The sequence below is a fragment of the Lithobates pipiens genome, unplaced genomic scaffold, assembly GCF_037356315.1.
Source record: "Lithobates pipiens isolate NorthernLeopardFrog02 unplaced genomic scaffold, aLitPip1_a1.2 Scaffold_18, whole genome shotgun sequence".
Lineage (NCBI taxonomy): Eukaryota > Metazoa > Chordata > Amphibia > Anura > Ranidae > Lithobates > Lithobates pipiens.
Genome location: NW_027507758.1, coordinates 232,166,725 through 232,185,822, shown reverse-complemented (window position 1 = coordinate 232,185,822; position 19,098 = coordinate 232,166,725). Strand labels below are relative to the sequence as shown.

Below are 19,098 nucleotides of genomic sequence, written 5' to 3'. Positions count from 1 at the left end.
GTTTTCCGGTAGAAATGCTCTCTGATGTTCATCAGATGGATGATAAATGGACAGGCAGAATACCCGTGTGAACGGGGTCTAAGTTTTTATTTTTCTGCATGCAATTAAAAATTCATTATCTCAGATCCAGATGCAGGTACTCTCACGGCAGTTTCTTTCCCCTGGCTAGTCCCCTTTTTCCTTACTACCTGGTCGTATTTTGCCAGTTGGTTGTCTGTTTTTGACAGCAGCTGCATAACTTTTTTTTGTTTTCTTTAGTGATTTTTAGCTTAGTTCTCTTTTTCCTCTGCTTCTGCTGTGCGCCGCCTATTAAAGGATTGTGGTTGCTATACTATTACAGATACGAGTATGCGTTTTCTGTACTTTCTCCGTGGGTATATTTGAGCTTTTCATTGTTTTCCATACCTGTATTTTTTTTTTACCTAGAATTTAGCTGGATGATATTGCAATGCTCTACAGGATTCAATGATATGGAATGTTACTTGATTTATTGTACAATTCTGAATCTCTTTTCCTAAATAAACAGTTATTTGACCAAAAATCCATTATTTCTAGCGGGGTAAAAAGAAAAAGTATTAAATGTATATACCTAATATATACTGTAGGTGTACTTCACCGGAATGTCTTTGAAGAGCACACATACTAAATCCAAAGCCTTTTAGGCATCAAGAGAAACAATATTAGTAATAAAAGTCCAGTTTTTAAAGTTGAAAATTCATAATGATGGTTAAAAACATACAGTACCTGCCTGAATTATGTATATAGTTCATTCGTTTGACATCTGTTTTTAGCATAAGTTAAGGCCCGTACACACGATCCGACTTTTGCCAACAAACATGCAAATTAGCTGTTTTGGGGCAACATCCGACCGTGTGTACGCTCCATCAAACAAACTTTTTTGGTTTTCATCGAACTTTTGTTGGCTGTGCGAACGGGCAAACTTTTTGACAACATAAGTCTGATGGAGCAAAGTCCGATCGTGTGTACCCAAAACCATCAGACTTTTGTACAAAGTACACACGCATGCTCAAAACCAATGCAAAATATCAGACAACAATACAGAAGTTGACCAAAGGTGGTGCTGGAGTAATTGAACGTCTTCTTTTGAAGTGTCGTCAGTACGCTGAAACGTCACTACGTTCGTGTTTGTTGCCTAAAAAGTCTGATCGTGTGTATGCAATACAAACTTACGGCCAACGCCCTTTGTACAAAAGTCCACAGGAAAGTTTGTACAAAGTCCGATCGTGTGTATGGGGCTTATGGCACAACTTTGTCCATGGCTGAAGTTGAACCTTATATACTGTAGAAGTGGAGGGCTACATTTAGGAAGTATAAAATGTGCAGAGATCAGATCTTACTACAGCATCAATAGCAAAAATGTTATGAAAAGCACATACCGTATATACTCGAGTATAAGCCGAGATTTTCAGCCTCTTTTTTGAGGCTGAAAGTGCCCCCCTCGGCTTATACTCGAGTCATCGCTGTCTGCCTGCTCGATCAGCGTGTCGAGCAGACAGACAGCGGACATTCTACCCTTCAAACGCCGCGCCTCCGCCTTCGCCTGTGATAGGCGGAACACTGAATTTCCCAGCAGCCTGTGTTCCGCCTATCACGGACATCGTCTCATCCTCGTACTACGGACGAGGATGAGACGATGTCCGTGATAGGCGGAACACAGGCTGCTGGGAAATTCAGTGTTCCGCCTATCACAGGCGAAGGCGGAGGCGCGGCTTTTGAATTTTAGAATGGCCGCCGAGGCGCCGACGAAGAGCGGCGATCCTGGCAAGGCACGGAGGCAAGGCAAGGCACGGCACGGGACGGGACGGAGGCAAGGCACGACACGGGACGGAGGCAAGGCACGGCACGGGACGGAGGCAAGGAGGCAAGGCACGGCACGGGACGGAGGCAAGGCACGGGACGGAGGCTCGGGACACAGGCTCGGGACACAGGTAGGCTGGACACACACACACACACACACACACACACACACACACACATGGACACACACACACAGGGATGGATGGATGGAGACACACACACACAGGGATGGATGGATACACACACACACAGGGATGGATGGATGGATGGAGACACACACACACAGGGATGGATGGATGGAGACACACACACACAGGGATGGATGGATGGATGGAGACACACACACACAGGGATGGATGGATGGATGGACACACACACACACAGGGATGGATGGATGGATGGACACACACACACACACAGGGATGGATGGATGGATGGACACACACACACACAGGGATGGATGGACGGACACACAGGGATGGACGGACACACAGGGATGGACGGACACACAGGGATGGACGGACACACACACAGGGATGGACAGGCATGTCTCACCCTCGGCTTATACACGAGTCAATAAGTTTGCCAGTTTTTTTGGGGGTAAATTGGGGGCCTCGGCTTATATTCGGGTCGGCCTATACTCGAGTATATACGGTACTTGGAATTTCCTATTTAAAAGTTACAGCATGTGTATCATCTTAAGTCAGAAATAACTTCTATATTTTTCAATTACCTGTAATGCGCTCTAGAGAATACCAGATCAGGGGCAAGTCAAGCAATTAATTGTCAGAGGTAACCTCTAGAATTTATTTTTACAAACAGTGTTTGGTGCTGGTGTAGAAAACCTAGCTGTTGCAGATAACTGCAAGAAAAAGTCACATGTGCTGAAATTAGGAGCCCGTGGTTTTCTATTAACCACTTTGGCTCTCTGGGCATACTACATACCATCCAGGGAGCGAAGGCCGTAACTCTTTCGCTGTCAGACATTTTTTGCACACATTTAAAATCATGCCAAATGGTCCAATGGACTTGAACAAACTTGAAGATGGTCTGCTTACTCTCTCCCATCCCCTAGGCAGGATGCATCCATGTTTGGCATCTGAAATGTAACCCTTTCAAATAGAAATACATATATTTCATCATCACTACAAATAAAAAAGAAACTTACGGCTTGATATGCAATATGCCAATCTGCAGTTAATTTTCCGGTACAGTTGTTTGTTAAAAGGCCATAAAGGAAGAGTAAAAAGTTGAATGCAATTAATTATAAGTCCAGTTCCAATAAACACATAGCTGATGAAAAGATGACAAAGGAACTGAGATTTTAGAAAGCCAGCGATGTTCATTTTTCACCCGGAGCCGATGACCAATATTTTACCAAGACCATTCATACAGTTAGCAAAAGACCTATGGAAAATATAAAAAGAGATGTAATGACCACAAAGTTTATATGATGTCAAAATGTAACAAATAGAATTAGTTAAACATCAGTGAACATTCAGGGTAAACTACAGCGATGAGATTTACTCACCCAAGCATTTGGACTGAAGTAGTGTGCAATAAATTGTACATCAACTTATATAGCCACCCTTACCAGTTGCAATTAACTGGAAAATTGCCATTATAGTCCTTGTTTTTTAGTGAGCAATCACAAGTTGTGGCAAAATGCAATTGCTAGTGATAAATATAGATGGCAAGGAGATTTGTATGATGGATTGTGGCAAGCCAGAATCACAACATACAATTTTCCACTATGTCTAAATCATAAAATCATATGTGTAGTTTGATCAGTCCATGTGAAACTGATATTTTGGATGCAGCTTTTTTTTTGTATTGCGCACCGGATTCCTATGTCCCTTTAAAATGTAAAGATTAGATTCTCTTGAATACTCTTTCGAGGCCTACCAGATCTTCTATCCACCACTGAATCGTACTGTTCCAAAATAATTCTTCATAATGTAAAACAAATATGAAAAATCAAGCAGGGAAACATGGTCGTCATCTGTTGACATTCTCCTTAACCCCAGCAGCACTAAGCTACCACTTCTTTTTCTTCTATTACATGTAAATTAGAGGCCAGGAAGAAACCTACTTTTGCTACATGACCAAAGCTTTGCAGAACATTTGTTCTGGAGTATGAAGTTCACTTTTAGTACTTTTTCCAAATGAAAATGCTCAGCTCTACAGTACAAATGGATCCATTGTCTCGTCCAAAGGAATTATAACAAGCCTCACTGCACAAGATTTTCATAGCCTGAAATAATGTGAATTTATGGTTGAACAAGCCTGATCTGTAATAGCATTGTGTCCTTGTGTTTCTGATATATTCTGTATTTGAAAGTAGCTTACATATAAAGACAAATTGAGCCATTTGACCTCTAATATCTGATGCTAAAACTTTAGAGCAGCATTTTTAGAAAAGCAAGTTTTTGGGGGGTTTTTTTCACATAGATAGCTGTAATTTAATTTCTGCAAAGTAAAGTAAATGCCAGTCTAATCTTTGCTGATGTGTTTATAGATTTTTAAATACTAACTGAATTTTATCATAACCCTGAGATAGAGATAGAGAGAGAGAGAGAGAGAGAGAGAGAGAGAGAGAGAGAGAGATCGGCTGCCATGTGACAGTGGCACTAGTTTGCAACACTGATAGTTGGTACTGATTAGGCGTAGACTGTAATTTTTTTATTCTTTACCATTTTTTATTTTATTTTTCAATGCTTTCTTTTTTTTTTGGGGGGGGGGGGGGGAGTGGATGGTGTCAGTGTTTTTTTTTTATTATTATTTTTAAAATTTTACTTTTAATTATTTATTACAATTTTTCCACTTTTTTTTATCAACACTGTTTGGGGGGTTTTGGTGTGATATCAGGGGGTTTAAACAGACTCCTGACCTCTCCTCTGAGTCAGGAAACGGGGCCAAGGACACAGATTCCCCAGTCCCTTTTGCAGCAGCCTCAGCTGCACTGAAGATGAATGGACAGGAGACAGATGCTACAGAATATAAACAGAAGCAGAGGAAACATAGTTTACGATGCTCAGTTATGAATGGACAGAGTCAGGGATCACAGACTCTGTGCATTCGGAAAAGGAAGGAGCTGGTAAATGACATATATCCTATCCTGACAGATCCAGGACGAGAAGGAATGGGCAGGACACAGGGAACAATCAGGGAGGATCGCTGCAGCAGTGGGGGCAGTTACAAGCACCCCTGATGAAGTCACATGACGATACGCGTGGGAAGGAAGTGCTTGTGGATACAGGAAGCCACGTCTGAGAGACGAAAAGGAACATTTTAAACTGCTATCTAGCGTTTTTAAACTGATTTGTTTGTGAGTACCTTTCCATTTGTTTGAGTTTTGTAATAAAAGTGTTTACATACTTCACCATTTGGAGCCCTCCTGTTTCCTTCTCTGTGAGATCCTGCCTTAATGTGGGGAGAAGTCCTCCTATCTTGGAACTAAGGGTACACCGCTGTCACCATCTGAGACCTTGGTCTCTTTATGCTGTTTGCCTTACAGCAGTAAGGTAAGGGGCCACCCTATATGCCACCCTATATGTTAACTGCGGGACACTGAAGAGACACCAGAGTGTGCACAGTTTACGTTGTATTGCACCTGCTACTACGAGAAGCACTTTACGGATTTTTTTGCCACTTTTTTATTTTTGTTTGCAGTTTGAGAGACTTCTATATTTGTTTGCACTGAATGTTTCACTATTTAATTTTGCTTTATACACACTTTGTGTGATACTTTATTTGCATTTATCACTTTATGGGTATATGCGATTTCTTTTCTATTTATGCGATTTTATGTGTTTCTATTTACACCGAGTAAGAAAATCTATTTATTGGTATTCATCACTATCACTGTGTGATTTTATGCGATTTTTACTTTGGTCTATGCCAGGGCTTGACAAATTTGCTTGGAATCTAGGAGCCAGCTAAAAAAGTTAGGAGCCAGGTCGGTAACGGCAATCCAGACCTGTCCCTGGCCTGACATGGAGACGAGTGAGGGGAGGATAGCGCGGCCCCCCCACCTGTCTCCATGTCATTGCCCATAGCTCTTAGAGGGACATTTTTTTTTTTATTTTTTTTTTTTCAAATGACAATTTTTTTTTTTTTTATTGCATTTTAGTGTAAATTTGAGATCTGAGGTCTCTCTGACCCCAGATCTCATATATTTAAGAGGACCTGTCCTGTTTTTTTCAATTACAAGGGATTTTTACATTCCTTGTAATAGGAATAAAAGTGACAATTTTTTTTTTTTTAAAAGCACCGTGAAAAAATAAAAAGTTAAAATAAGAAAAAAAAAATGTTTTAAATGCGCCCTGTCCTGCCAAGCTTGCGTGCAGAAGCGAACGCATACGTGAGTAGCGCCCGCATAGGAAAGCGGTGTTCAAACCACACATGAGGTATCGCTGCGTTCGGTAGAGCGAGAGCAATAATTCTAGCACTAGACCTCCTCTGTAACCCAAAACGTGCAACCTGTAGAATTTTTTAAACGTCGCCTATGGAGATTTTAAAGGCTAAAAGTTTGTCGCCATTCCATGAGCGGACGCAATTTTGAAGCGTGACATGTTGGGTATCAATTTATTCGGTGTAACATTATTTTTCACAATATAAAAAAATTGGGCCAACTTTACTGTTATATTTAATTAAAAAAATAAGACTTTTTCCCCGAAAATGCGCTTGTAAGTCCGCTGCACAAATACGGTGTGACAGACAGTATTGCAACGACCACCATTTTATTCTCTAGGTTGTTAGAACTCCTAAACACACATATATATATATATATATATATATATATATATATATATATATACACACACACACACACACATTTTTTTTTTTTTATTATTCTAAGTAAAGGTGAGATGGGTGGGCAGTGAAAGCTTCATTAGCATCGCTGGCTGTCATACCAACAGCCACCACTAGATGGCGCCAGATTACAGAACTAAACATAGGACCACAGAAGGCCTCAAAGCCGCGGCCTCAATTACCGGCCGGCGGCGGCGCGGCCCGACACGATCACGCCAGGGGGGGGGTGGAAGGAGACAGGATACCCCCGCTGTGCTGCCCCAGGCGCCAGATCACAAATTCTAGTCGCCAATGCGATCTGGCGCCCGGGGTTTGTCGAGCCCTGGTCTATGCGATTTTATATATGTGGTTTCTATTTCTTTACATATATATATATATATATATATTCGTTTGGAATGCTTTGTTGCACTAGTCACTTTGATCACTGATCACGATTTATCACGGGAATCAGAATTTATGCACAGATAATTTATGTTTTTTGGTTAGCATTTTATGGATTAATACCGTATTTTTTAGTTTAAGGGAGTGCAACACCATTTATTTGATTTGTTGCTATATGTTTCAGTGGTAGGGCTTATACCTCTGTCGGTGTTTGGCTGCAACCCTAATTGAGGCTTAATAGATTTTTGATAGCGCAGGGATACTTTTGTCTATTACAGTTACAAGCACCGATCTCCCTGACAGCCGTAGGAGGGAGAGGAGGAGAAGCGTCTGTCAGAAATGCTATACAAAGATCAAGGTTTGCAACTGCCCCCACCACTGCACCTTTGAGGCTGCCCAGGCCCCCCACTTCTACACAAGGACGCCCGATGTACTGGCCTCCTCCCAGGTATCAGGTCAAGCATCGGAGCATTTGCACGTGTACTTGTGCAAATGCTCAGGAGGGGCTCCGACATCGATACTAGTATCGGTATTGGTGCAACGCTAATATATACAGTATCTCACAAAAGTGAGTATACCCCCTCAAATTTTTGTAAATATTTTATTATATCTTTTCATGCGACAAAACTGAACAAATTACACTTTGCTACAATGTAAAGAAGTGAGTGTACAGCTTGTAAAACAGTGCAAATTTTCTGTCCCCTCAAAATAACTCAACACACAGCCATTAACGTATAAACCGCTGGCAACAAAAGTGAGTACACCCCTAAATGAAAAGTCCAAATTGGGCCCAATTAGCCATTTTCCCTCCCCGGTGTCATGTGACTCGTTAATGTTACAAGGTCTCAGGTGTGAATGGGGGAGGAGCAGGTGTGTTAAATTTGGTGTTACCGCTCTCACTTTCAAGAACTCTAAAGGATCTGAAAAAAAGAATTGTTGCTCTACATAAGGATGGCCTAGGCTAAAATATTTCCAAGACCCTGAAACTGAGCTGCAGCATGGTGGCCAAGACCATACAGCAGTTTAACAGGACAGGTTCCACTCAGATCAGGCCTCGCCACGGTCGACCAAAGAAGTTGCGTGCACATGCTCAGCGTCATATCCAGAGGTTGTCTTCGAGAAATAGACGTATGAGTGCTGCCAGCAATGCTGCAGGTTGAAAGGGTGGGGGGGTCAGCCTGTCAGTGCTCAGACCATTCGTCACACACTGCATCAAATTGGTCTGCATGGCTGTCATCCCAGAAGGAAGCCTCTTCTAAAGATGAAGACAAGTGGACTAAGGACATGGATTACTGGAACCATGTCATGTGGTCTGATGAGACCACGAAACTTATCTAAACTATCTTTGAACTATTCCATGGTGGTCAGGTAGCTCTCCACCTCTCAAAAGGTTTTAAACCCTTATAATCCACTTTTTACTACAGGTAAGCCTATAATAAGGCTTACCTGTAGCTACCCTGGATATCTCCTAAAACTGCATGGTTTAGGAGGTATCCCTTGTATCAGCAGGTGCCAACATCATTGGCACATGTGCACTGAAGCAGTGGCTCGTTCGTGCCGTTGCTTCAGCTGATGTGACGTTACCGGCGGCTCCCACGCACATGTACAATGTCATCGCAGCTCCGGCCAATCACAGTGCCGGAGCCCCCGATACCCAGAAATAACTCTGCATACTAACAATCTAATAATAACTATGCATACTAGCTAATTTATGGCTTTGTTTTGCAGGTTTTTAATTTTTTACTTGCCGACTGCCTGCTGCAGTTGTACTGCGTCAAGGTGGCACGTCTGCGCAAATCAACGTACCTGGTTTTGTACACTAGCTCATGTGGGAGCCAATCAGTGGGTCCGTCTTACGCAATGTCCTCCAGCCACCCATGTTTGTTCCCCACAGGGCAAAACAGGGATCTGCCCATGTAAACAAGGCAGATCACCGTTCTGAGTGGAGGACACAGAGATCTGGTCTTCCTGCTAGGCAGGAAGACCAATCTGTGTGCTGTCCCAGTCAGTCCATCCCCTACACAGTCAGAAAACCCTTCCAGGGAACACACTTAACCCTTTGATCACCCCCTGGTGTTAACCCCTTCCCTGCCAGTGCCATTAGTACAGTAACAGTGCATATTTTTAGCACTGATCACTGTAATAATGTCACGGGTCCCCAAAAAAGTGCCAAAAGATTTGTTTGCAGAAATGTTGCAGTCCCAAAAAAAAAAAAAAAAAAAATTCCATAAAAATAGCCCATAGTTTGTAGACACTATAACTTTTGCGCAAACCAATCAATATCGGGATTGAGTTGTTATTACCAAAAATATGTAGCAGACTATATATTGGCCTAAACTGATGAAGAAATTTGATCTTTTACATTTTTATTGGAAATGTTTTATAGCAGAAAGTTAAAAATATTGTTATTTTTTTTTCCAAATCTTCGTTCCGATTTTGTTTATAGCGCAAAAACTAAAAACCGCAAAGATGATCAAATACCAACAAAAGAAAGCTCTATTTGTGGGGAAAAAAAGGACATAAATTTTATTTTATTTTAAGGACAGTGTCGCAAGACCCTGCAATTGTTAAGGTAACAAAAAATGGCTTAGTCAGCAAGGGGGGTAAACCCTTCCGGTCCTTAAGTGGTTAAAGATGTAATTGAGCAATATATCAGTATGGTTCAGAATAACAAAGTAATACGTTTAAATTCTGTCATAATATCCACAGAATGCACCGCTCTGTGGCTGCCTGAGACAAAGGCTGATCATTCAGGCACACTTTATCCTCAGTCTGCATATAAAGTCTGAATTGATGAATTCTGGCCAACATAATTTATTAAAGCCAAGAACAAAAGATAAAGAAACCCATCAAAGAAGAATTGGTATTAATGAAGTAGAGAATAGTTGCTTGTGACAGAACTAAGGGACGCATGTTCTTAACAATTGTTCCACGCACAGCACAGAGGAGACGCATGCTACTAGGTTACCTGGCTCCGGAAAGCAATTAAAGCCAAATATGCCCTCTAAAGATACCTGCGTTTAGAACATCCGCATACAAATGAAAGTGTCAAGTAAAGCATCCCCTTTATTATTCAGATAGTTGCAGAAGATAAACTACAAAATCTATTGTGCAGCTACAGCTGTTTACACCAAACTAATAAAACCCAAAATCAAATTGACTTTCTTAGGCACAAGAAAGAATACGTATTTATCGTCGTATAACACGCACCCCATGTTTAGGAAGGAATTTTAAGGAAAAAAACTTTTAGGAGGGAAATTTAAGGAAAAAAAAAAACTTACATTTAAATGCCCATCAATGCAGCCTTATCAGTGTCCATCTGAAGCCTTGTCAGTGTCATTTGCAGCCTTGTCATGCAGCCTGTCCGTCATTGCAGCCTGTTCTTCATTGCAGCCTTGTGCATGGTTGTCCCCTCATTGATGTCAGCTTTTATTTTTAAAAACGGCGCCGCCGAGATGTCCTGTGTATCTCGGCGGCGCCTGGAAGTTCTCGGCGGCTTTCAGCCATACTCGTCGGCTTTCGGCCGTACTCGGCGGCTGAAAGCCACTCAGAGCCCAGAAATTGCGGAGGATCGGCGTATGACACGCACCCGCGATTTTCCTCTGATTTTAAAGGGGGAAAAAGTGCGTGTTATACGCCGATAAATACGGTAAAAAAATAAATAAAAATATCACACAAATATAATGGTACAAAAAAGCAATGAATATGCATTTCAGAAGGATATGAGGTGGATCTGAGTAGCAGTTTCTATGGGGTTGTGGCACCTAAATAAAATAGTAGCAATCTTCCATACCAATTGCCATCATAACTACTAAAATTATCCAGTGATATCAGTGCATCTCCACTTTTTGACAAATAGACCAACCCTGAGTCATGCCTACTGAATGTTTTGCCAGTGTCACGTGATTGCGCCACGTTACCAATCTGAGCCCTTTGCAGCAATTTCTCCTTCTAGGTGGCATCTTTATAAAGAGGAAGCAAGACTGAAAGATCAGGTAACCTGATTTTAGAAGATACATTTTTTTATCTTTCAATCTTTGAATTTATTTTTAGAAGTGTAGGTTTTGAATGCATATACTGGTTTCTCTACTGCATGTCTTTATTCTTAATCTCTTAACAGATTCTCCGTAATCCTATTCTCAACCTAGTATATACTGTAAAATGGAAGCACAAGAAATCCTTGCTGAAAATCTGAATATAACAAAAATGATTTGCTGGAAGATAGAATAAAAGTAAATCAATTAAATTGAGTGCAACACTAAAATATATCCTACAAATAATGGTGCATTCAGCCATGTGCATCATCAAGGGGCATAAACGTATTTTTCTTTATTTACTTTATTTTAGGTTAAAATGTTGATTATGACCACAGACATCATTCAGGATAGCTATAAGCCAACCAACAAATTATGTTTCGACCGGTCAACATTGACATCATTAGTCCATCTGTCCAAGGCAGAGTTCACACTGCTCCGATGTGGAAATCAAAAAAAAAAAAAAACACTGCGTGGGCCCCCCTCCCCCCCAAATCAATCCCAGGCCCTTATTCGAGCATGCAGCCTGGTAGGTCAGGAACGGGCCTCTTCCCAACAACCCTGGGCGGTGGCTGCGGTGGTCTGACGGCGGGGGGCTGATCGGAACCTGGAAGACTCCCAGATGCCGCCCCCCCCATGTAAATGAGTACAGGGTACCCCTACTCATTCACCCCCCAAAAAAGTGTCAAAAATAAATACAATACACAGGTTTTTGACAAATGTTGAGGGCATGTGGTTTGGCATGGTCCGGGAGGACGCTCGTCCCCCCCTTTCCTCACCTGCCGGGCTACATGCTTGCATAAGGGTCTGCTATGGTCTCAGGAGGGGATCCCACGCTGTTTCTATTTTTTGTTTACTTTTGGCGTGGGGTTCCCCTACAAGATACTCAGAGCACAAGTTGTATGCACAAGTCAGATAAGTTAAGATAATGATCCGACTTCAATGATATTGAATAGGCTGAAAACGGACCAAAGTAATGCAGGAACCTTTTTCAGTGTCAGACCAGGAAAGACAGCTCTCACAGGGAACCATTGATTTATGCATGTAATGTGACATGTGCTCCCGAATTCTGAGCGTATGTCGCACCAGTGTGAACCGGGCCTAAATCTTTTCACCAGCTGGGAATAAATAACACTTTTAGGATATTTATACCTGCTACAATTTGAAGAATCATAACATTCACACACCCCTAAATCACACTCCAACATGACAAATACGTCACTTAGGAATGAATGCGAAAGAAAGCTAAAAACAGCTTATCTAAAGTAGCTCCACCCTTTTTTCCCCCTCCAAGTATAAATGTCTTATCTGGCTCTCTGACATTTGTGTTACTCCAGTTTGCAGGTGTAGTCATAACAAGAAAGAAGAAGAAAAAAAAATGAAAAAGAATATTTGCGCAGCATGCAAATTTACAGAACAGAAGTAATATGAATGCACAGCTACGGTAAAGTATAAATAAATCCAACGTTAATTTTTGGATACAACAGAGGTACTTCTAATTTTGGAGTCACATTTAAGAAACCCCACTAAAAAGGTTTGTGGGCCCCTATCACACAGCATGGCAAAAAAACAAACAAAAAAACGTATAATATAAAACATAAATATATTTTTTCCCCCATCTTTTAGAGGTTTCTCAGGGAAAGGTGTCTGACTGCAAAGTTTTTAGAACAGTGTTAAGCCAGGCAAACACGGGGCGAATGTGTAAACAGCCTATGTGTATGTCGGTCTGCTGGACGTGCATGCTGGAAAACCAGCAGCCAACCAACTCCCAATCAGTGCTTTCAGCCAATGGTAGATCGCTGATCGGCGTGTTCTGGTGGGGGGGGGGGTTATATTTCAATTCACTTTCCTTCCCAGAGACAGAAGGGAAGGGGTGGGAAAGCTCTCCAGAAAAAAGAGAAAAAAATAAATCTGCTTTTTCCATATAAAAAACAAAAGTTATGGCTGGAGGTGAGTTTTGGTAAATAAGGTGCTGTATTTGTGAAAAAGCAGCAGCTTACTGCTTTGCCCAAATGCGTACAGTATGTGTAATGGCAACAAGTTAAAAAAGGATTGTCTATTCAGATAGAGCGACATCTCTATTGCGGAGATTTGCTGCTATTAGGATCACACACAAATCCCCTCACTTCCTGGTTCCACTGGGTAACTTGCTCCATTTTTTCTCCCGCTCATTCCACCTGTACAGGTCTCTTATTGGCACTGCCCATACATTTTAAAAGGATAATCTACCTGCAGCAGCAGGGAAAAACAAACTGACAGAGGAACTTCCTGAAAAGTATTTAGTACTTCATAAAAGTATGTAGTAACTATACCTTCACAGACTAACTGCCCTATTCACCCACAACCCGGAATCAGCAGGGGTGTCCAACCTGTTGCCCCAGATGGCTATGAATGCAGCCCAACACAAATTGTAAACTTAATGTTGATTTTTGGGGATTTTTTTATATAAATGTGTTAACACTTAACGAACGATTTGACAGTGTCTCTTTACTGGACTTTTGTAAGTTTTATCTTCCAAAAAAAAAAAAATCTTTCAGTCTTCACAATCACACCTTATTCGTGTCATCAGTTTTTGGTATCACTTATGTTTGTCAGCAACCATTTTCAAGGATGAAGCACAGGAAGTGCAGGAAGCGCAAAATTAGAACCAAAAGATCTGATGAGCACCTTGAAAATTCATTGACAATTGCTACTATGTCCATCAAACCAGATACTGATGCTTTAATTTATCAAAACCATTGTCAAATATCACACTAGTTTTATGTTGCCCTCTAACAATAAAAACATTCAAAAAAAGATTGAAGTTGTAATACTTAAATAGGTACATTATCTATATCAGAGATCATTAACTTGTGACCGATCATGTGAAAGGGGCTAAGGCTGCTTTCACATTGATGCACAGCAGTTTACCCGCTCCTCAACTGACCTCAATCTTCACTTCTTCCTCAGGATTCCTGCAGCTGGCTGGTACTGCTGGCTGGTACTGCTAGTGGGTACTGGTACTGCTGGCTGGTACTGGTGGGTGGTACGGATGGTGGGTACTGGTACTGCTGGAGAGTACCTTTGGCTGGTACTGCTGGTTTATACTGCTGGCACGTACTGATGGTGGGTACTTGTACTACTGGCGGGTACTGATACTGATGACTGGTACTGCTGGCTGGTACTGTTGGTTGGTACTGATACTGGTAGCTGCTGTCCAAGATCAAAGGTTCCTGTGTCCCGACCCGCCATCCCCAAGCATAACTGTGACAGAAGCAAGCAGCTACAGTAGAGAGCAGAGCCAATGCTTCCTGTTGATACCAAATGTACTCCGTCTGTGAAGGAGTCGGCGCTATACAGGAAGCATCAGCTCTGCTTCCTCTAGTGGTGGCTCCGTTCTTCGCACTAATGCTCGGAGATGGCGGGTCGGGAACCCGTGATCTGGGCTTGCCAACCCCCCATCTCAGAGCAAGACACGGCGGGCCACATCGGAGAGAGCCGCGGGCTATATGTGGCCCAGCGGTTGGGCACCCCTACACAAAGGCAAGAGAATTCTTGTTGGGCAGTGCATTTCACATGTTCACTTCATCAAATCTGGCCCTCTTTAAAAAAAAGTTTGGACACCCCTGCTCTAAAGTCTACCTCTAAATTGATGTCTTCCTAGAAATATGTTCTTTACACTGCCTTTTAAATACGGTTAGTACGGTTTCTATGTCAGGCATCCTGAAAATCTGTGTTTGAACATGTGCCTTTTGATTTGCAAATGCATTGAGATCATGCATACTTTTACCTTGCATAGTTACATAGTAGGTGAGGTTGAAAAAAAGACACAAGTCCATCAAGTCTAACCTATGTGTGTGATTTTATGTCAGTATTACATTGGATAGCCCTGTATGTTTTGGTCATTCAGGTGCTTATTCTAATAGTTTTTTAAACTATCGATGCTCCCCGCTGAAGCCACCACATGTGGAAGGGAATTCCACATCCTTGCCGCTCTTACAGGAAAGAACCCTCTACGTGGTTTAAGATTAAACCTCTTTTCTTCTAATTTTAATGAGTAGCCACATGTCTTGTTAAACTCCCTTCCACGAAAAAGTTTTGTTCCTATTATGGGGTCACCAGTATGGTATTTGTAAATTGAAATCATATCCCCTCTCAATCGTCTCTTCGCCAGAGAGAATAAGTTCAGTGCTCGTGACCTTTCCTCATAACTAATGTCCTCCAATCCCTTTATTAGTTTTACTGGCCTTCTTTGTACTCGCTTCTTTTCCAGCACATCCTTCCTAAGGACTGGTGCCCAGAAGTGGCCGACATACTCCAGTCTTGTAGAGCAGGAGAATTGTCGCTTTATCTCTTAAATCAATCCCCTTTTTAATGCATGCCAAAATTATGTTTGCTTTGTTAGCAGAAGCTTGGCATTGCATGCCATTGCTGAGCCTACTAGGACCCCCAGGTCCTTTTCCATCTTAGATTCCCCCAGAGGTTCTCCCCCCAGTGAGTAGATTGCATTCATATTTTTGCCACCCAAATGCATTATTTTACATGTTCCCACATTAAACTTCATTTGGCATGTAGTTGCCCACCCCATTAATTTGTTCAGAACTACTTGTAAGGTTTCCACATCCTGCGGAGAAGTTATTGCCCTGCTTAGTTTAGTATCGTCCTCATCCTCTAGGTCGTTTATGAACAAATTAAATAGGATTGGTCCCAGGACAGAACCCTGGGGGACCCCCACTTTCCACCCCTGACTATTCAGAGTATTCCCCATTTATGACTACTGTCTTAACTCGCCCGTATAGCCATTTTCAATCCATGTACTCACCCTACAGTCCATGCCAATAGACCTTATTTTGTACACTACTCATTTATGGGGACGGTGTCAAATGCTTTTGCATAATCCAGATAGAGCACAGGCCTGTCTTTATCTAGATGGCAGCTCATCTCCTCATAGAAGGTTAATAGATTTATTTGGCAAGATCGATTCTTTATGAATCCATGCTGATTACTGCTAATGATACAGTTTTCATTACTAAAATTATATAATCCCTTATCATCCCCTCTAAGAGCTTGCATACTATTGATGTTATGCCGTGTACACGCGTAGCAGACTATCCGCCGGACTTAGTCTGGCGGACTTTCCGAATGAGCTACCTGCCCACACACGGTACTTTTGCGGCGGACTACTTATGCCGTACTTTTGAAATGAACGGACTCGCCCACACACGGAGGAAAGTCCGCTCATTTTGAGCGCGGCTCCAGGTAGCCGGGGCCAGCGAAGGAGGCGTCGCTGGCCCCGTCACCTGGTATGGACTTAAAGGGGAATCCCTACACTGAAAAATCGGCGTGGGGGTCCCCCCCCCCAGGTCCATATCAGACCCTTATCCGAGCACGCTACCCGGCCGGCCAGGAAAGGGGGTGGGGACGAGCGAGCGTCCCCACCTCCTGAGCCGTACCAAGCCCCCCACCCAAAAGCACCTTGTCCCCATGTTGACAAGGACAAGGGCCTCTTCCCGACAACCCTGGTCATTGGTTGTCGGGGTCTGCGGGCGGGGAGCTTATCGGAATCCGTGAGCATCCTCTGGGATTGTGACATCATGATGGGTGGGGACATCATCCGGTGATGTCCCTATATAAGTCGTTGCATGACGCGTGTCCTGTCATAGTGACTGGAGACAGCGACGAGGCAACATCTCCAGAAGAGAAGAAGAGGGTGACGGCGGCAGAAGACTGGGCCACCGCTTGTAAAAGAGCTAGAAGAAGTCGCGGTGGCCCGGCAAGAAGAACCGAAGAGGCGGACAAGACCCCCGAAGTCGGAAGAAGAGGGCGGCGGGGTAGCAGAACGCTAGTAAAAGAGCTAGCAAAAGAGCAGAAGATAGCGGAGGAGTGCAGCGAGAAGACCCCCGAAGACGGAAGAAGACCCCCGGAGCTGTGCAATAAACTATTTTAACCCTTGTGTGTTGTGTTTTTTTTTTACATTTTTATTCACAGGTGAATGGGTAGTGGTACATTGTACCCCATACTCATTCACATAGGGTGGGGGACCGCCTCGGCTCCTTCTGTTTCACTCACAGCGGGAGCTGGGCTGGAGATACAAGAGAGGCCGACCTTGTCATTTCAGTCTCCCTTCAGGTACGTGACAGTACCAGTCAGCCAGTGATGGAGTCTGAAAGGGAGGTCTCTCTGCTGCCAACCATCTGTCGAACTGTTACCGCACTCTCCCATGTAGTGCAAAGGTTGGTGCATGGAGGTCACTTGTACATTATTCTTGATACACAGGCATACCCCTCCCCCTTTTTACCCTCTTTATCCCTGCGATAAAGGGAATACCCTTGAATGGTTTCCAGACAATCAGGAGAGATGTTAAGCCAAGTCTCTGAAATTCCCACAAAATCGAAATCCTCCACGTACAAAAGCCTTAAGCTTGTCCTTTTGAACCAATTGAAAATAAAGATAAATAGAATAAAGTATACTGTAAAGCAGAACCGTGGCAAGGCTATGCCCAGATATTTATTCAGAATAGGCAAAAAAAAATAGTTTTTAACAACTTCAGCCCCGGAAGATTTTCCCCCCTTAATGACCAGGCCATTTTTTGCGACATGGTACTGCATCACTTTAACTGACAATTGCGTTGTTATGCAACGCTGTACCCAAACCAAATTGACGTCCTTTTTCCCCCACAAATAGAGCTTTATTTTGATGGTAGTAAATTACTTCTGTGTTTATTTTTTATGCTATAAACAAATAAAGACAGACAATTTTGAGAAAAAAAATAAAAATAAAAATGTAAAAAAAAAAAAAAACGCATTTCTTCATCAATTTAGGACAATATGTATGCTTCTACATATTTTTGGCAAAAAAATAAAAATAAAATCAAAATAAGCATATATTGATTGGTTTGTGCAAAAGTTAGAGTCTACAAAATAGGGGATATATTTATGGCATTTTTATTATATATATATATTTTTTTTTTAAATAGTAATGGGGGTGATCAACCATTTTTAGCGGGACTGCGACATTGCGGCAGACTAGTCGGACACTTTTTTGTGACCAATGACGTTTATACAGTGATCAGTGCTAAAAAAATTAACACTGGCAGGGAAGAGGTTACCACTAGGGGGCGATCAAGGGATTAAGTGTATTCCCCGGGAGGTGTTTCTAACTGTGGGGGGATGGGACTGACTGGGGTGTACAGAGATCGCTGCTCCCAATCACTAGGAACAGACATTCACTCTATACTTCCCTGTCAAAATGGGGATCTGTTTGTTTACATTGACTGTTCTGGCTTTCTGTGGAGCGATCACAGGAGGTCGGCGGACATCACAGCCACCGGCCACGTGCATCAGCTTCCACGCCGTGCATCGGGCGCGAGCCAACTATAGCTCTTAAACGAGCCAACCTGCCGCACTATAATGATGGTGGCTGGTCAGCAAGCGGTTAATGCAACATTCTAGGATAAGCCTAACTAATCTTAAAAATGCTCCCTCCCCCCTACTACTACCTTTTTTGACTAACCTGTGTAAGAAAGATGTATATACTTACTAAGTTTCAGGTCACTCCAGTTCAGCTACGTGATATCCCTTGTGCCAGAAGTTCCCGCTGCAGGGGAGAGGAGAGTGCACGTCACACATAGGCTTCCTATGGTTCATCTGTTGTGGCACTCTTCCTGTACCCTGTAAATGCCGCTATCTGACAGAACCAGAGCACTCTGAAAATAGGCACATATATACATCTTTCTTACACAAGTTAGCCAGCATCGGTGTTATGATAGGGGTGAGAGTAAGCTTTAGCCTTGAATTCTACTTTAGGCTGGGTTCCCACTATTGTGAATGGGATGCAGGTTCACCACATCCAATTCGCCAAAGCAAGAGATTTTGATCGGCTCTCTATGGAGCCAGCACACATATCTCCACTGCAAATTTGTACAAGAGCCCTGTGTGTCTTTTGATCCATTTCAGGTCCAAATTCAGCCAAAAAGTTGGGCTGAAATTAAACCTGTGAGCCGCATGCGAAGATAATGTGAACCCAGCCTTAAAGCTTAACATCAGGCAATAAGCTAAATAAAACACAGGGG

The 19,098-nt window shown here is 42.6% G+C and overlaps 1 protein-coding gene across 2 annotated transcripts in view; it reads right to left on the bottom strand.

Annotated features, from left to right (window-relative positions):
* Positions 1-19,098, bottom strand: part of AGPAT4 (1-acylglycerol-3-phosphate O-acyltransferase 4) — a 113,878-nt gene that overhangs the window by 72,300 nt on the left and 22,480 nt on the right. The window contains exon 3 of one of the 2 annotated variants that reach the window (XM_077486659.1): positions 2,987-3,225. The exons of the other annotated variant lie outside the window; for it this stretch is intronic. Within the exon in view, the coding sequence (XP_077342785.1) occupies positions 2,987-3,164 (178 nt within the window). The 5' untranslated portion in view covers positions 3,165-3,225. The remainder of the gene's footprint in view (positions 1-2,986; positions 3,226-19,098) is intronic. 2 annotated transcript variants of the gene reach the window in all.